This window comes from Stylophora pistillata, chromosome 8 (assembly GCF_964205215.1).
Source record: "Stylophora pistillata chromosome 8, jaStyPist1.2, whole genome shotgun sequence".
Taxonomy (NCBI): domain Eukaryota; kingdom Metazoa; phylum Cnidaria; class Anthozoa; order Scleractinia; family Pocilloporidae; genus Stylophora; species Stylophora pistillata.
This window is the reverse complement of record NC_142526.1, coordinates 23911491-23934176: the sequence shown is the minus strand read 5'-3', so window position 1 is coordinate 23934176 and position 22686 is coordinate 23911491. Positions and strand designations below refer to the sequence as shown.

Below are 22686 nucleotides of genomic sequence, written 5' to 3'. Positions count from 1 at the left end.
TTCTTCTGGCTAAAATTACTGGAAGTGTCTAAAAGATAGTGAAGAAAAGAGATGTTAGGATCTTGGGAATGAAAAGGTTGAAGCTCAACATAATAAAAAAGACCTGTACAAAGTTGGTGAAAGGCAACTCTATCCTCACTTAACCACACACACTACATATATGTGAAGCTTTTGATCCAGAAAGACACCATGTTCATATGGCTAAATAGTGAAACAACCTGTTTAAGATCCTGGACCCCAAAACCAAATGCTATTCAGCAGCCCATGCCTATCTGGTCTAGGAGGGAGATCTCCCCATCCACCCCCCCCAAGGGCTCCTACCCCCTTCCCCCTTGGTTAGTATTAGATATAAGCATTTGTTGAGTGATGTTAGATGAAAAGTGTGATTAGCTGTAACTGGCATAAATAGCAGCTGCAACCATATGCTGAATACTAGAGGGAATGCCACAAGTCTATCAATTTCAATATTTTTATTTGCAATAAATATTAATCTATATTTCCAAGAATGATGTAATGTGAAAAGGAAAGAGAATGTTTTTTACATGTACATTTTCATAATCATCTAACAAAGGTTGAAATTGTTAATAACAAACTATCAGAAAGTTTCCAATTAAGGAAGTTTTTTGTTTACATTAAAACAACAAACAACAAAAAAAAGTTGTTGAAAGTGTGGGTTAGTCCTACCAAATAAAACCTTTTTTCTTTCATAGTTTCAAAATACTATTTAAAATTTTTCCATCACAGTGTACATTGATCAATAAGATGATTGAAAAAAAAGTGTCAGGAGATGTAGTCAATGAGAGGATGGTGGACTTAGCTAGATATAAAAAATTAATGTCCCGGATAATAACATCAAACTTCCTCAAAACTTACTGGTTGTTATGATATAGTTAATTTTTGAAGATGTTCAATACTGTATGACAAAACTATATGTATAACAAAACTATATGTACATCAAGTCTCTGATCGACAGCCAAACAAGACAGGCAGTAACAGCATACTGGCCTTCAAACCATAACAAAGTAAACAAGGTTTGTACTTTTTGATGACAAAATTCACACTATAGAAGCTGGAAGTTAAACTTGACCACCCTATCACCTTTCCAGGACAGATTGACTTCTTTGAGGGCTTTTAGGCCTGTGTCATGGGTGGCTGCCCAATTCTGTTCACTTCATAGGGAAGTCCCAAAAACTGGTCAGCAATTCTGCCAGCTTCTCTCAAGCCACTCAAAAGAGCTCCATGTACTGTGGCAGGATAATTCCTGATTGTATGCTCCCCTGCAAAGAACACTCTGGGAGGATTGGGTGGAGCAGGATTGCCTGGGGGCATTCCTGATACCACTGGAGGTGCCACTGGAGAAGCCATGAGATCATAGTCATTTCCAGAAGAGCCAGCAGCCACAAAGGAGTACGAACCTCGAGACCACTCGTCTGACTTCCACCTCGTTACAACTGTCTCTTTGGGCTGAAAGAACACGATTCAATCAGGAAGTGTGTCATACACATTGGCAAGAACTCTACTGCATCACTTTTATAGCTGAAATTATCCTTAACACATAAATTTAGAAAGTAGAACAAGATTCTGTACTTTCTAAGTAAGCTGCCATTTTGCCACTTTTGCATAAACTGGTTTCAGACATTTGCAATGAAGAGTCCAGGCTATTATAATAGTGTTTTTGTTTTGTTTTGTTTTTTTAAATGACAATGTATGACCCTAAGTAGACAGGTAGCAAGAATAGAACACATCATCAACTAAGAATTCTTGCAGGGTTACAGTACTAAATTCTCAGGAGAAGCCAATAACAAAATGTATGGTCTCCTGTTGAGAGAAATAACAGTTTTGATCTTGGCAATGAGAGAGTTAGTTTGTACCTCCAGCTTTTGTATTTCAAATCTATCAAGGAGTAGGGGAGCTTGGAGGGAACAAGTCAATAAACAATTTCTCATCTCTTCCAATAAAGTCATGTATAGATACATTGGGTACCAAACCTGAGGAACTGCACTGCTCCCGAATATTCCTTTTAAGACTGCAATAGCACTTCCAACGATAATTTCATCAGACACATTCTCCAGCTTGTTGGCAGCTTCGCCAGCCACTAAAGCAATAAGCACTGGTGACTTGTAGAGATTCCAAAACAAGAAAAGCTCACCACGGTTTGCTGTCGTACTTCCAACATGACCAAACAGGTTGGTGTTTGGATCCCAGAACACTCGATCGAAGCAAAGAACCACCTTGAAAAAAATAATCGCAGCAGTTGGATTGACCCTCGCAAAGAAAGCAACATGAATAAACGGAAGACATGAAACACACCAATAAGTTCTCTAATTCTATCTTGGTAAGGCATCTGATCTACAAATTCAAGGGTTCGAGGCTCAAACATCTCCTGTTTCCCAAACTCATGAAATTAGTCAAACAATATTCAAATGGAGAGTTGTACAAGTGGAAATTTTTGGATCTCTAGGTTTCCTCAAATGACTGCTATGTGATAAGAGTGAAAATATCTTGGAGCTTGCTGATAGTTTTGCCTCCAAGTAATAGTTGAAGAATTCCAAAGTAAACTAGAATCTGTGAGAAACCAAGAGAAGCAACTCATGTATAACTACATGAATATAAACCCAAAAACTGCATTGCTGGAATTGCAATGAACTTGGGTCTATCACTCACCTTGTTTAAATTTCCAAAGCCCATTCTGTGTATAGCAGCAGTCTTCCACTCTGGGAGGGGAGGGTGAAACTGCACACCTGATGGATGGCTTTTGAGCACTCCAAGAGGAAGTGTTATCAACACAGCATCTCCCTTAAATGTCTGTGTTGTGGTGATTGATGACTTGCTTGTGCTCTGAGTGACTATTTCTACACCTAAAACACAGTTGACAAAAATAGGTGGTACATAATAACCAAAAGGCATGTTACAGACTCAAAGAGTGTAACCTCTTTTGGTGTCTTTGGTTCAAGGGAGCTGCGACAGAAAACAGGAAATGGAAAGATAAAATGGACAGGAACAGGGAACTTGAAAATGAATTAAATCAGGGAATAGGAAGCATGGACTGGAAACAATAACAAAAAATAAACAATGGAAACTAAAAACAAGAAACAGGAAATTGAGACATCAACCAGAAACGCTACATAAAAAGAACAGATTGAACGAAAAATGAAACGCAAAGGGACACAAGAAAAAGGAAGTGGAGAGATCAACAGCAAACAGGAAACACTAAAAGCAGCAGGAAACAGGAAGTTCTAATTAATCAACAGCGGTTTCCCATATTGGAGGGAATATTATCCACAAAAACATTAACAAAAAGAAACATAAATCACTTGAGCTTGACTTAAGAGTTTTTCAAACCTTTTTTTTTTGGTTTAAATTCTAAGAGTATAGTTTTCTTTTTTGACAGTAAAACAAAATTTGCCTATAAGCTCCTTTGGAATTGTTTTGTTGAAACTGAAATCTATTTACATACAGTCATCTCAGCCAAAAAAGTTAATGGTTGAGCAAGCAATAGCACATACCAGTTCTGGTATAGCGGACATGTCTCACTGCAGTGTTGAGTCTGATATCAAGTCCTTCAGCCAAAGCAGCAGGGAGACAGGAATAGCCATTACGTACAGTCATGTGACTGCCACTGAACTCAAAATCATCATCCTGGTCCCAGTGTTTCAAAGACAGTGATGTCAAGGGAGTTGCATTTGCAAACTCTAGATTAGCAAAATGCCAGTCTAGGATCTGTCGATCTCTCGATGATAGGTAAACATCACTGTAAAATGACCATCAAAAAAGATCAACACTTCTACATAATATAAATGGGGAGCTGAATCAAACTAGCCTTGCTCACTAGACTACTGCATTTCATCCCAGATTCCAATCAATCACAGAAGACATATCAAACAAACAAAGAAAAAAAAAATGCCACTTGTGCGTTTATGTAAGCCTTTGTGCCAGCTTTGATCCAAACTCATTTGACAAATTAAAGCTTTTACTTTAAATTACAGATAATACCTTGGTGGGTTATCCTCAAGTTCTTCAAGTCTCTCATCAATACGAAGCTGTTCCTCTGCCATTTCATCATATTCCTATAGTTGAATTTAACAAGAAAATAGAAATTCATGACTTTTTCTTTTCAAGCAAAATTGCCATGGATCTTTTGATCCTTAGAACCCACTAGAAACTACTTACCCTGCACAGGGCATTCAGGTCTCTTAACTTGCTTTTCACCAAAAACTCTGATGTAACATCCCTGTTAAGAAATTAAACAATCAGAATTGTAACCTCAACACTTAAAGAACATTTAGAAAAAGCTAAAATCCCTGGCAATCATAAATTGCACATACAAGAACTACTGGAAAATAAGACACCTAAGTATGTTAATGAGTAGCCCATACATTAACATCCTTGTGATCTGAAAAAGTGTTTCTATCTTTTATGGGGCAGGAGCCATGCCATGCCAGAACTTGTAAGAAGATAGTCCCTCTAGAAAGTGTCTGTTGTGGACTTCAAAATTAACCTTAATCTCTAAGATCTGAATTGTAATTCCCCCTTCTTGTTGCTACAAATTTCTTTATAAGTTAGTTTGTGTTAGATCAAGCCTCCAACTGGTAACATTTTTATCTATTCTAACAACCTGTTGGCTGAATTGAGTATTACCATTCAAAGAGGAAGTTACTTGTTAGTCACGTAAATTAGTACAAGAGTTTAAATGTATACCTTGGTTCCTTGACTTTCAGGGCTTCTTGGTACTCCTTATGGGTTTGCTTGACTTTCTCCTTCGTCTGCACCATCTGATCAAGTAGAGCAAAATGGCACTTCATTAATCACAGGATAGAGAGGTACACTAAATACAGAAAGACTCAACCACAGAAAACCTACAGTACATAAGATGGTAATTCTCAAGTAAAACTAACTTACCTGGGCCAAGTTAGCCTTAAGTTGCTCTTGAATATTGAGAATCTTTTTGGCGTGTTCGATCTGCTGCTCCTTTACATGTCTCTCTTGCATTCTGTAAACAAGAAGTAAATACATTTGAACTTGATAAACCACATTTAGATTAATACATTAGTTTGCTATCATTTGGAGGATTTCTCTTAATATGTTTCTGATGATGGGGTCACTTGCTGGAAACCAAATGAATCAATCACATCACAGGAAAGAAACAATTATTCTAACTCATTTCTGCCAGCTAGTGATTAGAATATACAGTTTTTAACTGTACAAGTTCATAGGTAACTAACTTGATCACAAGTTCCAGGGCATGACCTAAAGACACAGGTTTGCTGTTCATGTAGTTGAAGTCAATTTGATGTGACAGATAGGAGGTGGCCTCCAGCAACCTGTTGAACTCCCTTTCCACCATCTCATCTTTCTCTTTGGGTACCTGCAGAAAGAAAAATGTGATTTATAGGGGAAAATGTAAGTGACCGAGTAATGATTGGTTCTTGTTTTGATATAACTGGTTGAGAAGGTGACAAGGTTTTCTTGACCAATCACAGAACAAAGAAAAGCAAAACCAAAGCACTCCCAAATTACTTTCAACACTCAGCTGAAAATTGCCCTAAATTATGTCAAGCAAGAGAACATATGTTAATTAATAACAACACTTTCAAGTACATATGAAAATGATAAACATGAACGTTATGAATGGAATTCAATGAATGGATGTATTCCTGTTGGCAGTAATTAGCCTGCATTTTATTTTTCTGAGCTCATTTTTACCAAGTAGGCTTATCAGCACAGAGAGAAAAAGTTTTGAGACATGCTAATTTACATTTATGAGAGTGGTTTTAAGGTTATAATGCAGAGAGAAGAGAGTAGAAAAACAAAAGTAGCTTAGCAGAAAAAAAAAAAAAAAAGGTTTAGCAATAGGTGTTGGTGACTGGGTAAGAATGAACTTAACTGACACGTGTGTGGAGGTACATGTACAATGAATGGCATGTTGATTTGACGCTGGTGAAAAAGAGGAATGCTTACCCTCACAGCAGCAAGCCGGCTGTTGGCCTTCTTTTCCAGTGGGCCCTTCAGGAGAAAATCAGATATTAACCTTGGTTTGTTTGAAACAATGTGCATGTTGTAGTCCCAAGTTAAATTAAATTTAACATTTCTTGATCGTTATATTAAATTTATTTCTACCTTTTTCTTAATCTTTACACAATTTTTAGTGTCTAGACACTCCATGACATCATTCCTGCTGATTAAAATAAATTCTTAAATATAATCCATTGTACATGTACCAATGGCACTTGCCAGAAATGTTAGCTACTTTCCATTGTTTTGATTTTAACATTTTTGTGACTGCTCAAAGGAGTGATTTTACTTTTCTCAAATAAAAAGTCAGGGTGTAAAATTCAAACACGGTAAAAATTTGGAATAAAAAACCAGCTTTCCGGTTCATTTAACATCATTTAATGTTACATTGCAGACTGATTCAGTCTCCCTTTTTGCCATGTTAATCTTATCAGACAATGAACACAATAAAAGGATGTCTAAAAACTCTAACCATAAACTCAAAAACAAGTACAAACTAAAGCTTTTTTTTTAAACATGTCAGGTTAAATGATCACTCACACTGTAAGTTTCGGTTTAAGTTTTAAAAAAACTAACCACACCAAACTATAATATTGTTATGAATGTTTCGATTTAAATATTTGTGGAGAAATTTAAGTCTCACAGATATAGCAAAGTAAATTTGTTCTCAACCCTCACAAACAGTTATTATAAAGCCAACATTTCAATAATTCACCAATTGCAAAACAATAAAAAATCAACTTTTTATAAGGCAAAAAATAAAGTTTATACAGGCAAGTGAATTTTGTACATTATTTACAATCAGTAGAGTAGAGTAGACATCTATATTTATAAAGGATAGCCCCTTCAGTGTAGTAAACACTGGTATCAACTGGGGTCCTGTTACCCACCCATCCCACCCCAGCGGAGGACATCCATCACACAGTAATCTCATGCGTGGGAAATTAACGTCTCCTGCCCCTAACCCTGCAGGAGACGGGACCTCCATTTATTCGTCCCTATCCGAGAAGACTAGAATATCTAATCATTTCTTGATGTTATATAAAGGTAGCATATTCTTCTCAATTATTTTAAGACCCTGAGTGTTGGTCCAGCCGGGGCTCGAACCCTTGACCTTCCGCACAACAGTCCAGCGCTCTATCCATTGAGCTAACCGGGAGGCGGTTTAAACTAACTGGGAGGTTAGCTAACCGGAAATCATAAATTATTTCATTTTACCAAAACTTCAAATCAAAATAACAAGGCTTTTCAGGCTGAACAAAAACTATCATTAATGACAAACCTTCAAATCAAAATTATAATGGGGATTGTCAGGCTGAGGAAAAACTATAATTATTATTAATGACAAAACTTCAAACCAAAATTATAAATTATAAGGATTTTCAGGCTGCAGAAAAACTATTGTTAATGACAAATTACATTCAAACAGTAACTTTTGCAAATTCTCTTTTCAGCCTGACATGATTGCTATCCATCCAACACAACTGGGGACTTTGAAACTAGCCCCTTCATTGAACATTGGTGGTAGATGATCAAGGTCCTATTTCCTCAAATTGCTTTTTTGGTTATGAAATCCTAAAAGGCATTTGACACTAAAAGGTGCTAACAATGAAGACAACAGCATCAAAATATTCCCTTATTTTTTGACCATTAGTGAAATATTAGCTTGTACTGAGAATTCATTAATTTTATATTCTTAAGTTTTCAAACAAGACACAGTTCATACCGACTTTCCATGGGTTTCATACAATGGACACTTCTGCCTAATCTTATGAAGCTCCATATTGATTTGATTTGCCAAAACTGTCAAGGGATTTCCCCCTGCAATGAAAGAATGACTCCTACAGTAAGTTTTCCTTTATTTGTTTTAGTTATAAGTACTTATCAATGGGCAGGCAAAAAACCCACTCTTCTGATTGGTTACCCAAGAGAGAATAATTTATTTAATAATATATATTATTAAAAACTAGATCATTGGATAATGCAATTCAAGACTTTTTATTGGCTTAGCCATTATGGTATATCAGCCAATATACAATAATCTACAAATATGGCAAGCGTACATTTCAGCTTAAGATTAAAAGGGAGCTAAAAATTTAATAATTTAATAATTTAATTTAATAACGTTTTAATAAAACAATTATTCCACTCGCACTTGTTGGATATGAGATGATTATAGCCAACTCGGCACTACGCGCCTCGTTGGCTATCTATCATCTCATATCCAACGCCCGCTCATGGAATAATTGTTAATCATATAAATAACTATTTTGTATGACCTGTGTGACCCCACACAGGCTTTTACTGAAAAACTTAAGACAAAAATCTCTGTATGAGGACTGTGGGCAATGGTATGAGCAGCATCACATAAAAACCTACAGCCCTGGAAGCCACGAGCTTAAAGGAAAGGGAAAGAAAAAGAAAGAGTGACTGTCTTAATTATAATAAACTGCTTATCGACTGTGTTTAAGGTCAAGTTGAACAGGAAAATATCTGACTTGTGATGCTTGGTTCATATTTCTTGACCTTGAGCCTGTCCAGCCCTCCCTTACAGTCAATAAGTACATAAACCCAAAGACTGTCAACAATTAATTTTGTGATTTGACAGCCATGCAGTCTCAAGTAATAGTAATGAATAAAGGCTGATAGTTTCTACAGAAACTGTTTGGGGCTGTGTCGGTGGGGGTAACAAAATAACTTGAATATCGTCGCTCTAACGAAGGGCTAACGCTCGAAACGTCAGCTTTTATAATCGTAACAGTGGCCAATTTACCATTTCAACTTTGTTGATATATTCAAATTATCTAGTTCACTGCTACAAGATGTTGTATGCAAGTGCAGATTCTACAAAGAGAAGTTACAACAGTCATGTTCAATGTAAACAGGTGAATAATACCAACCTAACCCAGTGAGTACCATGGCCCCAAGATCTGCAATGTACTGGCCTTTACGGAATGTTGCAACCCTTCCTCCAACACGTTCCTGCAGGCAATATCAAAGAAAAGATAATAGTGCCACAACAAAAATAAACTATCAACAAATTACCCTTGATGACAAAGAACTTTGATTGAAATTTCAACCAACTGAATGTCGAGAACTATTAATAGTGCCTTACCCTTGCTTCTACAATTGTGACATCAATTCCAAAAGACTGTAACTGTCGGGCAGCTGCCAAACCAGAGATTCCTGAACCAACAACTATCACTTTGGGTGCCTTTTTTACTATAAAGGGAACAAAACATTCACTAACACCTTCTAATTATCTCCAACTCATTTCAGAAGCGTTTTTAAAATGCGACAGTCATAATAAAAGGTAACTGCCAAATTTTTCCTCCCTTAAACGAAGTGTGTAATTCTTGAAAACCACATTGCTACATGACTGGGTTCCAAGTCAAAACTCAAATCCTGGATAAAATTATTAGTTCTATTCTGGGTTCTTAAAAGAATTATTGATGTTGACGTAAGAAGAGAGGAATAATAGACCTTAGAACAAGGTTATAGCTGGCACCCTAACTTGGATCCTTACCCACACATTCATAAAAAAAAAAAAAAAGTGACTTTCAACTGTCGAGAAGTACATGAATGCACCCAGCACCTCACTTAGTATGTAATTGTCTGTCCATGGTTATTATGCATTAAGTTGTTGGCTTATAGAAGCAAGCACAATGAAAACTCCACAGAAACATTTCTATGCAGAAAGTATTGGTCTTCTGATCCAGTCTACAATAAATGTATATGTGTCACATAAATGGTATGGTCCACACATTTCTCAAAAATAATCATTTTAAATTATGGAAAAAGATGCAGTCTAAGATGAATGTTAAGTTAAAATCACCAACCTTACAAGTTGATGTGTAATTCAAAGACTACATAGACTGTACAGCACATAAGATCAATATATACTGTAATTTTACATTTAACTATAAGTTCTACTTACATGCTGCAGGCATTTTAAGAACCTTGTATATTCCAAAGTTTATCAAGCCATATCGTGAAAGGAAGGCATGGACTCTTGCTGCAAGTTTTGGATCACCTAAAGAGAAAACAAAAATTAACAATTGTGCTTTTCCTAGCCAGAGGTAAACCTATTTTGGCACTAATTTTCACCTCATTTTATACAATGCTGATGAAAAATTGTAAAACCACTGAAATATCATTGAGGAAATTTGTACATGAGCCATTTTCAGGTTACCAGTAACAGGTTTAAATCTGCAAATCGATTCCACATTTAGAAGTTCCTCTCAGGTTTGTGTGAACTTTGTGGAATGCCTAAGACACTGGATAGTTTGTGGTTTTGTGTGTAATCTGAAAAAACAATGCCATCCCTGATAACTTGGCCAGTCACTATTTCTTATTTGCTTAAAACTTCAGACATATTGAAAAACTATTATATGAATGTTAAGAAAAAGAATAAAATAAAAGACAGCAAGAGAATGTACAAAAAAAACCTTACTATTCTGAGGTTCCAACTGTGACATTGCATGTTCCAAAGTCATCTGCTGTCGTGGATTTTCAACCCATAGTTGTAGCTTATGTAAGAAAGAAAAAACAACAACAACTCCATAAAAACTTCAAAAAGAAATACTGTGCACTCTTGCATGCGTCTGACAGTGAGAGAAGGGTATCATCTGTAGGTGTCAAGTTTCAAAATTTACTTTATTAGTAATTTACAAGTAACTTTCAAAAGAAGCAAAATCCACATTTAAAGTATGACATGTAATTATATTCATTCAACATACCATTCTATTCCTGATGTATAGAAATTGTTTCTGGACTGGGGGAGGGCCCTGAGAGACATCTGGGAAACACGATGCCTCTTGTGATGTCATCTTGTCAAATGGCAATCTACTCTGGAATGCTGCACCCTCGAGTCCTGTTAGTGTAAATCTAGTTAGTTGAATGAGACTTTCAGTTAAACTTATTCCAAACAGGCTATGTTCATTGTTTGATCTACATCTAAGAATTACAATTATCTTTCTGGAACCAAAGGAATTAAAACTTTTACTGATTTAAAACTATTTGGACCTAAACCTAGTGTGACATCAATTATGTTGAAATTTAAAATGAATTTCAGTTAGAATAATTTCAAATTGATGTTAGTTGTGCTACTATGTAGCCTCACTGGGAGCTCTTCAGTTGAAAAGGCTTGGAATAATTACAAATGCCTGAAAGTAAAGTCAACAGAGCCATCATAACTACAAACACATGCTCAGTAGCTGGGGGTTCTTGCTGGGAAATATATCATGGAATACTACGAATCTTCTAAGGATTTGAATACATAGATGAATAAAAGAAAACAAGGAAGATGTAAAGACACAAGCAGAAAGAGAGAATTACAAACACTGTAGGTTGCTAATTTAGAAAATCTTGACCAAAATGTAATGTTTCAACTCCCTTGACAAAAAACTGATTGCACACTTTGTCATGGTGACTAGCAATGAAAAATCCTTGAACCATATAGATCATGTCTAATCCAAGATGGTCATAAAAATGACACAGAAATGTGAGACATGGAAAAATATCTCCAAAACTGCATCAACATGCATTGTAACTGCACCATAAAATGCACAAATTGAATTTTTCTTCTTCTTCTTCTTCAGTGCAGTGTACATAAAAATAATGATATCGAATCGACTATTTCTTAAGTTTGGATGACTAATGCAATAATTTCAACTGCCATAAATCAAAGAAAACTAGCCTTCAGGTACATCTTCTTCTTCGTCTTCCTCTTCTACTTCTCGTGGCTCTTCGGCCTCCATAGGTGGAGGAACTGGTGATGCCCTTGTAGTGGTTCTGATGATTTCGTCATCTGACATTTCCTCATCTGTCAAGTTTGCTAACTTTACATCTACTTCTGTGTATTCAACCTAAAGTAAAAAAACTCCATTGCTCAATTAAAACAATATTTTGCATAAAGCAATCACCTAACAACAGTAGCACAAAAGAAGGACTGTATTTCCAGCAGAGTTCAAACATCTAATCTCAACATGTCAACCCAAAAACCAAAATGACAATGAGATCTTCTCCCACATGGCATATGTTTATCATAATGATTCAGAGTGATCCTTGAAAAGTGATTGGCTAATTTGAAGCAACAAATCAAATTGCAAGATAATAAGAGACAATTTTTGCAACTTTTTACAAAACAGCTCAGTACTGGATCAAAAAAATATTTGTACAGGCTGAAAAATCCTATATAAGAGAAAGTGAATTTTGAGATTTCAAATGGATGTAACAAGTAGTTGAACTGAGTGAAGTGCAATTTGGGACTGAAATCATGCTTGCGATTTCCATTCAAACTTGCCATACATGCTTACTTGATTCTGAAATCATGCATATAATTTCAGACCAACCAGGTATAGCTTGAGTACAAAGTTTAGGTAAGCATGATTAATGCCAACTAGAGTTCACAAAACCCTATACCCTCACCAACAAGTACAAAAACATATCTTGGCTTTGGTTGACAAGTCAAGAGCAGAGAGCTGAAGGTGTCCTCCCAGACAATACTGTAGAACATGAAATTACAAAATATGGCATCTTGCCCAGCCTTATTGATGGTTAAATTGCATATAAAAAAATCATGGCAAGAGTTCCATATAACCCCAACATATGCATAGAGTGTTGTTAAGATACCTTTATAGTTAGTCTTTAATGAAATGAATGCATAATTAGTGTATGGGGTTATATGGAACTCTTTCCAAAAATCACAACTCCAATCATCAACTGTGATATTTCACCTTACAGACAATGTAAATAAAACAGTTATTTTAAATTCAGACAGGGAAACTGGCAAATAAATTTAACTACATGTACATTAATGTAGGAAAAAAGCTTAGAAAAGAAAACCTTTAGGGACTTGATATTTACGCCTAAATTATGTGTAGCTGTTTCATATATGCAAGATGGTTTGCAAAACAAAGGCATGGCAAAAGCTGTCAGGCGCTGAATTAATGATCAGGAAATATATTTTGTAGTTTGCCGATTTTTCTTTACGCTTTACGGATGCTCCCCTCAACAGGGCATCTTTACAATACGACTGCGTTGCCTGCATGCCAATATGAAAACTAGTACTCAAATCTGAGCGCTAAAGAGAAATAAACAGCGCGAAAATTCATCAAAATTAACAGCTGAACACATGGAGAACGCGTGTTAGCTCATAAATACATTCACCGATTGCTTCGCTGTCTGAAGTAAAAAATACAAACTGTTTCCGTTCTCTTGATTATTTCTTGTCCCTCGACAATCATGCACCAAACAAAATTATCCACAATCGGGGAATACAGTCAATTTTAGACATAAACACGTCTTTTCCTCTAAATCCAGTTCAGCGAGCGTACGGAAGGACTTAAGTTGTGTAACCATTAGACAATTCGCTTACCTCCATCGTCAGAAAACGACAAATTACGCGCGGCGATTTCAGACAGAAATTGTTCAAGTCTCTATCAGTTTCGCGTAATAAAAGCCAAACGATTTTTCACAAATTCAGACAGGAATTTCCTTGTAAAAACGATGTTTGGGCTTCAGCGAAGAACAAGTGAAAATTCATCAGACATTCCCCAATCTTCCCGCGGACAAGGGTTCCCGAGTGACCACCCCACTATCAAATATGTAAACAATCCAAACGCGCAAAGCCTAAAAAAATTGAGTGATTTATTCGGTGTTCCGGAAAAAAAAACACAGCGATGGCTCTGTAATCAATTTAAAAAGGTGATAGACTGAACACTTGGTGTACGGAACGAAGGAATTGTACATTTGCCGAGGAAATCTTCAAACGACTCTAACCCGTTGCGTGTTAGTGATTACAAAGTTTCATTGTTGACAATGTGACGTAGAGCTTCCCATTTCTGGTTTCAAAATCTTGTCATAAATCTCTCATTTACTCTCATCCGAGCCGGAACGAAGGAATTTAACAGTTTCTCCAACTTTTTTCCCTATTCAGAATTCAGAAATGGAAGTTAACAGTTACGAGGAACTATCAAATAAATCCTTGAGACAAAGCCCATGTGACTACGAACCACGAACCAGTCAGCTTTCATTGCTTCAATGACAGTTCGTTTAGTATTGCATAAATTTAGTGTCCCCGGATCGGAGGTCACGATAGATTGTACCAGAGATATTCGATTCTTAAGACTTCAAATGTGTCTTTCGTTCCTTGGAAAGACTCCATCTGAAACCGTAAGAAAAGGCTAAAGCTGAAACACAAAACCGTATTGTTGACAATAAATTGAAGAATGTTGCATAATATATCATGAATGACAAATTTAGATAATGAAGACAAACTGTGAACATACTTTAGGCCGCTTTCGCTGACTTGTCCTTCTAGCAATTTCACTTTCTAAATCAAACATTTCGGCATCGGTTCTTCGGTTCGGGCTACCTCCATTCTGCCGTTTTTCTTCGAGACTGTTAGAGCCTGACTGACTTCCATTCACACCCTGACCTGGCATATTTGGTTTAGGTGCTATGAAAGGAAGGCCGACTGGAGGCTTAGGAAGAATTGGTGGCGGATATGAACCCGACATTATCAAATTCTAGATGCTACTTGACCTATCTGGCCACTTTTGGACGAGCCTAGTTCAACTTCTAAGTTTGGAAATAAATTGTGGAAATTGGGTGAAAATTCAGCGTGATAATCTGGCTGAGAGAAATGACAAAGGGCCAGGTGGAATAACAACGTGAATTAAGGCACGTGATTAAAAGCCACCAATCACTGCACGACTACAACGCATGCGCCTTACCAAATGCAACAATTTCCATGGCAACGGGTTATTGACAGAATCAATACACTGACTGTTAGATTTCTTTCCTTATATCTTATCAGCGATTTCCATTTCAGTGGCTTAATTGTATTCCACATTTCGATCTTAAAACGTGGATGTGGTAATACGATCATTAATCGATTGTTTTCGACCGGATCGATTGTGTTTTTTGCTGTATAAAATTTCTTTGAGAAACTTAGTACGTCATTGGCACGAGCTTGGCAACTGTCACTAAAACCCTTGACAACCATCTATTACAAGTCGGGAGTTTTATTTCCTTTTCTTCAAGGATATCTACCGATGTATATTTGTATACTTGGTTAAAAATAAATGGACCAATCGAAACACGCACCAATGTGCACAAACTGGAAGAGATTAGACTTTCAATGTCGATAAACAGTGCTGTACGCCAGATGTTTTCGCCGACGCTATTGACATTTATAAGCATGAGTTCTGTCCATTTCCTGTTCTCTTCTCGATATGATTGCCTTCGAAATTATCGATTACAAAGGATTCTTCTTGTTTAAATATAAAGGAAATCTTAAATATTAACGGGAAACAAACCGCATGCAATATTTATGTGCATATACTGGACGCCATAATATCGACATTTGATTGGCGCAAATTTCACTTCCCTGCTAGGGGTCAGTTGTCAGAGGGAAATACCTGTTCATTCCCAGTGTTGATATGAATTTATCACGAACATTGACCTCTATTTACCCTCTTCGATCGGCTTTCCTCTTGAACAGAAGGAAAAGGCAACTTAAAATTAGTTTAATCAACTTGAAAAACGAATTATTAGCCGAATTTTAGCAAACCTCCTTCCGCTGTCAATCAATCAATTGCCTCCAGCGGTTTATCTTTCGATTTCCCATGGCCAAACATTGGGTCTAACGTGGAAGAAGATTGACCATTTGTTATGGAAAGTTCTGATATTTTCAAATTTCAGACGACCAACAGAGATGTAGGGAGGAGAGGAAATCTTGTTGGCGGTAACAAACAGACCATGAAAGTCATAGACCGGTTCACGCTCTTGAGTGCATGCTGGGTAATTAGGGCAAGCAAATCCAAAATGGCGGACACGCTCGGCTACACTCTTTTGCTTGATCTGAATACTTAATGAATATCGGCTTTGTTTCAGAACTGGTCGCAATTTTTAGTATTGACAGTTCAAGATAAAAGTCACAGCTACATTTTGAGCTCTGTATTTTCGATTTTAATGCGTCAAAAAATAAGATATATAATGGTTAACTACCGATGTTGTGTTGGAGGTTGTAACAACGACTCAAGATATCCAAAAAAGATAGTGAAACGGTCACATGTCGAAAATCTTCGCTGGCATTTTATTCCGAAGGATCCAAAGAAAAGAGCCCAATGGATTGCCAGCATATCCAAAGGACTTGTTGGATTCGAACCCGGCAACTACAAGACTGTTTGTTCGAATCACTTTCAATATGGAAAGCCAACGTACTCCTCACCAACTCCAACTTTGTATATGGTGCCAAGTGACTCTAACAAACCTTCACCCAAGAAAAGAAAGCTTGTGGCAAGACACGAAGTTGTCTCTACTGCTGAGGCATCCAATAACTCAAGCTTCAAAGAAGAAGGAACTCAATGCTTGATAATAAATCCGCTAACATACGGAAGTATGAAGTTTGCTGATTTAACAACAGAGCAAGATGTCCAGCGTTTCACTGGATTCCCTAACGTAGAAACATTTCAATTGATGTTTAATACACTCTTTGAAAAAGCCATGTGTATGCACTACTGGAAAGGAGACAAAGAAAGTGCTTTGAAGGACACCACCAAGCCCAGGTCAAATAATGTACAGAGAGCTCTAACCTTGGAGCAAGAGTTTTTGCTAACCATGATGCGAATCAAGCTAGGACTCTTTGTATTTGATCTGGCTTTAAGGTTCAAAGTTTCCGAGGCGACTGTCAGCTCTGTCTTTACCACTTGGGTTAAGCTGATGTCTAAAGAATTAAAGTGGATGATTTCCTGGCCAGATAGGTATTTAATTCAAAGAAATATGCCTGATATGTTTCGACGATATTACAGAAAGTGTAGAGTCATCATTGACTGCACAGAACTATTCTCTGAAACCCCATCAAGCTTAGAGAATGCGGCAATGTGTTGGTCAAATTACAAACAACACTACACGTTAAAGTTTTTGATAGGGATAACACCAAATGGCCACATATCATTTGTCTCTGAGACCTTCAGTGGGAGGTCATCTGATGTTTTTATTGTAGAAAACAGTGGTTTCTTAAACTATCTTCAGCCACATGACCAAGTTATGGCAGACAGGGGATTCAAGATTCATGACCTGTTAGCATACTACCAATGTTCTCTAACAATTCCACCCTCCAAGCATTCCAATCTCCAGATGTCAGGTGCTGATGTTAGGAACACATCACTTATTGCTAATGTACGGATTTATGTCGAGCAGGCTATCAAGCGAATTAAAGACTTTGCTATGTTAAAGCAAGAAATTCCCATTAGCATTCTTTCCCATTTGGATGACATAATCATCATTTGTGCAGCAATATGTAATATGAAAAAGCCTTTGAGTACATAGATTTCATTTCATCAATTATGTTTGCATTTTGTACCAGTCCAAAATGTTCCCATTCAATTTTCTCACAGGTTATAAGCTATGGTAGTCAAGTTTATTTACACATCTTCTAGAATACAATTCCTTTATGGAATTACACAAACATGTTTGTATATAGCTACAACAATGTTCAAACAATAACTTTGAAACTTTAGTAATACTAAATACTATAATGTTTTGGTTTCATCCGCACTATTTTGTACTATTTAGTAGTTTGTTGAGGTCATATTGCTTCCACTCTATAATTTTAATCATTATCTATTGCTTGTTCATTGCAAAATCTGCAAATGAATGTTGATTCTTGTTCAAAATTTGAGCAGGCCCAGTGAAACCATAGCATACAACATTCACACTGAACACTGTTTTCATCATCACATTCAATTTCATCTGGCTCAAGACAGGGTTTTTCACAGACAGCACAATAATAAATAGGCCTAGTACCTAGCAACACCCTAGCAACATAAGTCTTGAAAAAAATTGTTAGATTTGGTATGATATCTTGCCACAGTTTTAAATCAAACTCAATAATTTCAATATGAGCACCACTAAGTGGAGTCCAAACAACAAAAAAGGTTTTAGGACATCCTGTTAGGGCCATTTGTCCTTGTATCTGGTAATAATAACTGTGGGTTCTCTTGAGCATGATATTCCCACTCACTAATTCTAGATAAGTTGTATTGTTCCAATGCTCATCAAATTTCATGTCTGCAAGTGAGTATGGACATTTATACTCAATACAAGAATGACCACAGCAATCGCAGTGAAAAATACCATCTGGGGTAGCTCCCACAAAAGGGTAAGTTTTAGATATAAACAAGCCACAAGTCTGAAGCTTTGCATTTTTGTGTTTTTTGGATTCTTGTGCAAAGAATGATGCAGCAGCATCTCTCTCATGTTCTCTTCCCCATTTAATGGCAGGTATCATTGACAGATCGGTACAATCTAAAATTCGCTCAAGAAGAGGTGTTACTTTGCAATTTGGCTTTCTTTTTCTAAGAATTGTTTTTGTCTTTGTGTATACTTCATGAAAATGAGATGCAGTTATTCTACCTTTTCTTTGCTCTTTCCATATACTGGAGTTAGCCTGATCCCTTGTGGCCTTTTCTAATTCTTTAATGCTACTGTCATTGAAAGATAATTGTTCCAGAAATTGTCTCACTAATTCATCAGCATCTACACCATTGTTTTTAGAGGATATATCATCAGCTATAATTTGTAGTGATGGGGGAACATCATCAGAAGTTGGTGGTGCATATGAAATATGGATGACAGCATCAGGATTTATGTTTCGAAGAGAAGCTAGAAACTTTTGCTTGCTTTCTTCGGTAACAACCCTCAAGGATTCTGGCCGAGGATCAAAGTTCTGTTTTTCCTTGCTATTAATAGCATAACTTGGGTTTTCTTTGACTACCTTGTGGCTTTGGAACACCATGTCCTTTAATTTCATGGGTTGGATGTCTTTCTTGCTAGTATTATTCCACACACACGCCTTATCTGTGCAGGAAGGATCTGTGAAACCTTTCTGGTTGGCAAACTCAACTTTATATAAAAGGGCTATGACATGATTACAGCACTGACTGTATCCAGCTGTACAGCTACAATATGCCCCAAGAATTTCACCGGGAGATTTACAAATTATCCACACTTTATGAGGTTCTTCGCGAATTCTTTGAGATGGAGTGACAGATGCAAACAACAGAACTTTGTCTTGTCCATGAATTGTTTTTGAGTATACAGTGTGCACAAAACCACTTTTAAAGTATGAATACGCTTTTCTGATTTTATATTGACCAATATAGTCAGTGTCGAAAGCTTTTTTTCCAAGTATAAACGAGAATATTTGACCAATGTTTGTATGCGGCCACTTTGTTACACAGTCCTCCCAATCGACCATGGATAACGGATCCTTTATACCGCATGTGCGTAGTAGTTCTACATGTTCATTTTGTAGTGACTTGGCTTGGCTTTCGGCCGAATCTCGAATAGGCGTTTTATGTTCAAAAGCTACCAAAGCACGAGCAGCAAGATCCGAGTGTGTCCCTCCAGAGGGCAAACCTCGCTGTTTAAGATAAAACTGCAATTCCCCACATGAAAGTTCCAAAAAATCTTCGAGGTGCGTGGCCATGATCGTGTTGTTGGGATATTGAACTGTCAACGACTTTTGAGCGAGATGGCAATAACATAAAGAGCTCAAAATGTAGCTGTGACTTCTATATTGAACTATAAGTATTCAGATCGAGCAAAAGAGTGTTGTTCGTATCCGCCATTTTGGATTTGCTTGCCCTAATTACCCAGCATGCACTCAAGAGCGTGAACCGGTCTATTCCATCGCGTGTGTTTACATTACAGTGCATATATTTATTTTGTAAAGCTTCAGTTCAATCTCTGTCGCCAACTTCTATTCAAAAGCTTCTAATAAGAATTGGATAAGCATTATTCAACAAAGTCATTACGAGATTAAAAGATTTTTGTGATAATTGGTGCAACTCAATTTTGTTTTTTCAGGAAACGATCACAAACCGTAAAACATCAAAAACGCGTGGGATATTCAGCTTCTTGAGTATCTCGCTGCTCCGGTTAAATAGTGCATGAGCTTTTCGAAAACTTTTGTAGGGCCATGTTCCACATGAGGCGATGTTGTCCTTGCCTTCACCGCTCTTTCCTCAATTTGCCATCATTTTCTTTTTGTTTACAACAAAGTGCGGGTTTCCGTTATCGAGACATCTTCAACAGAGTAAGAACTCTTTCCAGTATGAACGCCGGCTATATAGTCAGATACAAAGATAACTCTGAAAGGTTTCGATCTTTTAAATATCAGTAACAGAGCAGAAATTCCCAAATGAATAGCAGCCGAGCAAAAACTGCTCTCAAAGAAACAGAAGACCATCCAACCAACACACCGGGTTTAGATTCGCACGAGGGCAACCTCAATCGGTTTACCGTATGATGACTGCAGTTTTGTGAAGCCGAAGTGATCTTGTATTTATTCACCTGATAGGGACGAAAATTCCCCAAAGTAAACCCTTCCTTTCTTCCCACCATTTTTAAGGAGCAAAATTTTTAGAGGATAAACAGTTCTGGGGGGGGGGGGTGGGGGTGACTGACTCTCACGCCGAGATGAGCTGCTTGGACGGCTGAGGGTCCATCATAAGCATCGGGAAAAAAAATGAGAGATATTAAACTGAGTTCGTTTCACGCTACTGGAAAACAAAATCCTACACTTAAGAAAGTTTGACAAAATCGGCCGGATTATTAACCCGAGACGTTTTTGTTTGCTCAGCCAAGGTACGGGCGTCTTAGTTCACAAGCGGCGCGGACCGCTATAATTACTATTAATCTCATCAGTATTGCGGGAAAGCCAATAGCATTGAATTGCAAGCGTTTATTGACATGGCAGGTATGCGTGACAACGCGTAGGCATTTGTACTTTGTTGGCAAATTTTGACTCGCACGCAGCCAAGCTACCCGGGTCTGGAAAGTCGAGCCCTTGTCGGTGAGAGAGAAAAAAAATGTAAGTACATGATACGTGCACAGTGACATGTGGTCATCTGTGTCCGACTTAAATAAGGCCTCAAAAATCGCAAACTGGTAAGAAAATTAATGAAACTCAGAAATATTAACTCCTAAACTAAGAGTTTCTTAGAGTAAAGTTCAGAGAAATATCAACTTGAAGCCATCTTCGTACTTATAGATTTAAGCCATATTTGAACCTCTCCGTCAAACAACCTATACCTACAAATAATTTCTTCTACACCATTATAGCCGTCCCCTGCATCTCAAGTTTCAAGTCGGCTAAGGTAGAAATGCTGGCAGATCGGTTACTTGGTAATCAAAGAGAAGTTGATACAAACAGTACACTACCACCGAGGTTCGTACAACAATAATAATAATAATAATAACAATAATAATAATAATAATAATAATTATTATTATTATTATTATTGGTCTTCTTGTTTTTAAGCAAAACTAATGCTAAAACAAGAAAATTTACATATAAATAATTACAAGGCTATCAACATTACATAATATAAACTACAAACCCTTTATTAAGTATTCTGAACGCTTTAGTTGAGGTGACCAAAATAATAATTTGCGCCAGAACATTGTTAAAATGAGAGTGAAAGAAATTATCATATACTCGTAGTGTAAAATATTATTCCAAAGCTCAAAAGAATGACGATTTCACACAGATTTTGAGGATGCACACAGGGGTCATCTTCATATCCCTTCTCTTTCCGATTCCGTTAGTTATGGCATGCGCTCTTAACTCTAAACCGGAAAGTTTGAGCTGGGATAAAATAAATATCTTCAGTAACAAAAACTTCCTGCTGGGAACAAATTCTATATCAATTGTTTCTTCCTTTTGTTTTTTCGATATTCACACCCATGTCTCCAATAAAAAAAAAAGCGACTGACTAACGGCAGCCGGTAAATTGTTGGAAATAAAATATTGAAACGGGAGCCATTCAGAAATGTGACAATCACGTTTTGCATTCCTAACTACAATTATCTTTCACCCTTCAGAGAAAAGAGTTCTGATGGAAAAGCACTGGACCCCGGCGATTCGAGCCCTGGTCCGGTTGCGTTTTGTGCTGTCATTACGGTAAGACAGACTGTACTCTCACGGTAGTTCCATATATAGATATCGGCCGACTGTCAAGGAAACTCGACAATTCTAGTGGGCAAGTTCATCGCAGAGGAGAAAGATTAAATAACTCGGGAGAGGATTAGGACCGTATTCGCTTCTTTTCATAGAAACCGGGACTGACTCCTTTAACCATTAATCCCTTGGCGTGACGAGCATCCAGGGGCGGATCCAATAATTTTTTATTGGGGGGGGGGTCCAAACTTTGGCTCAGAAAGGACTGTTGGACCCTTTTGAGGCAAATTACTTCTCCCCCACACCCCCCTCCCACTAGTAGCGGTTGCACGTTATAATTCCTTGGTCGCTTACCGTTTACTTGGATTCATTAAAAAGATCAGCTAGTTAAAAAGTGATGTACGATCCTGTCGATATAAGAATTTTAAGCGTCAGGTCTGTTAGGGGGGGGTCCGGACCCCCGGACCCTCCCCCTGGATCCGACAATGGCATCCACTATGAATTTCTCTAAACACGTTGGTTCTGAGAATACGGGAAATAACCAACCACCCGAGGCATTCTTGACTTTTTTAAACAAATTCTCCTGGTTAATACCATAGGAAATGTATAGAGAGAAGTATGGAGAATATGCATACTGATGTTAGGACCATGGTGTAAGGGTTTACAAAATGCCGCCAAGTTAAGGATTTTAAGGAAAAATG

General features: G+C 37.3%; 1 protein-coding gene across 2 annotated transcripts; it reads right to left on the bottom strand.

Moving 5' to 3' along the window:
• Positions 1-455: 455 nt before the first annotated feature.
• LOC111342045 (lysine-specific histone demethylase 1A) lies at positions 456-14669 on the bottom strand. Of its 2 annotated transcripts, none has more exons than XM_088729343.1 (18): positions 14304-14669; positions 11711-11879; positions 10752-10885; positions 10466-10541; positions 9950-10045; positions 9128-9234; positions 8913-8994; positions 7739-7833; positions 5959-6003; positions 5223-5365; positions 4900-4990; positions 4699-4772; positions 4171-4231; positions 3994-4067; positions 3507-3751; positions 2665-2858; positions 1989-2231; positions 456-1464 (listed from the first exon to the last, which is right to left on the bottom strand). In XM_088729343.1, exons 1-18 carry the CDS (start codon positions 14532-14534, stop codon positions 1132-1134), a joined length of 2493 nt encoding a protein of 830 aa, XP_088585469.1. In that variant the 5' UTR covers positions 14535-14669; the 3' UTR covers positions 456-1131. The 2 variants fall into 2 exon arrangements, with proteins under 2 accessions (XP_088585469.1, XP_088585470.1); XM_088729344.1 differs by lacking the exon at positions 14304-14669 and adding an exon at positions 13391-13587.
• Between the last annotated feature and the right edge of the window lie 8017 nt (positions 14670-22686).

Excerpts from the sequence above, each read along its gene's own strand:
- LOC111342045 (XM_088729343.1), bottom strand. The coding sequence starts at position 14,534 with ATGTCGGGTTCATATCCGCCACCAATTCTTCCTAAGCCTCCAGTCGGC. Across the intron at positions 2,859-3,506 it reads TGTCCGCTATACCAGAACTG|GTGTAGAAATAGTCACTCAG; the intron begins GTATGTGCTATT and ends ACTGTGTTTTAG. Across the intron at positions 1,465-1,988 it reads GGAGCAGTGCAGTTCCTCAG|CCCAAAGAGACAGTTGTAAC; the intron begins GTTTGGTACCCA and ends GTGTTCTTTCAG.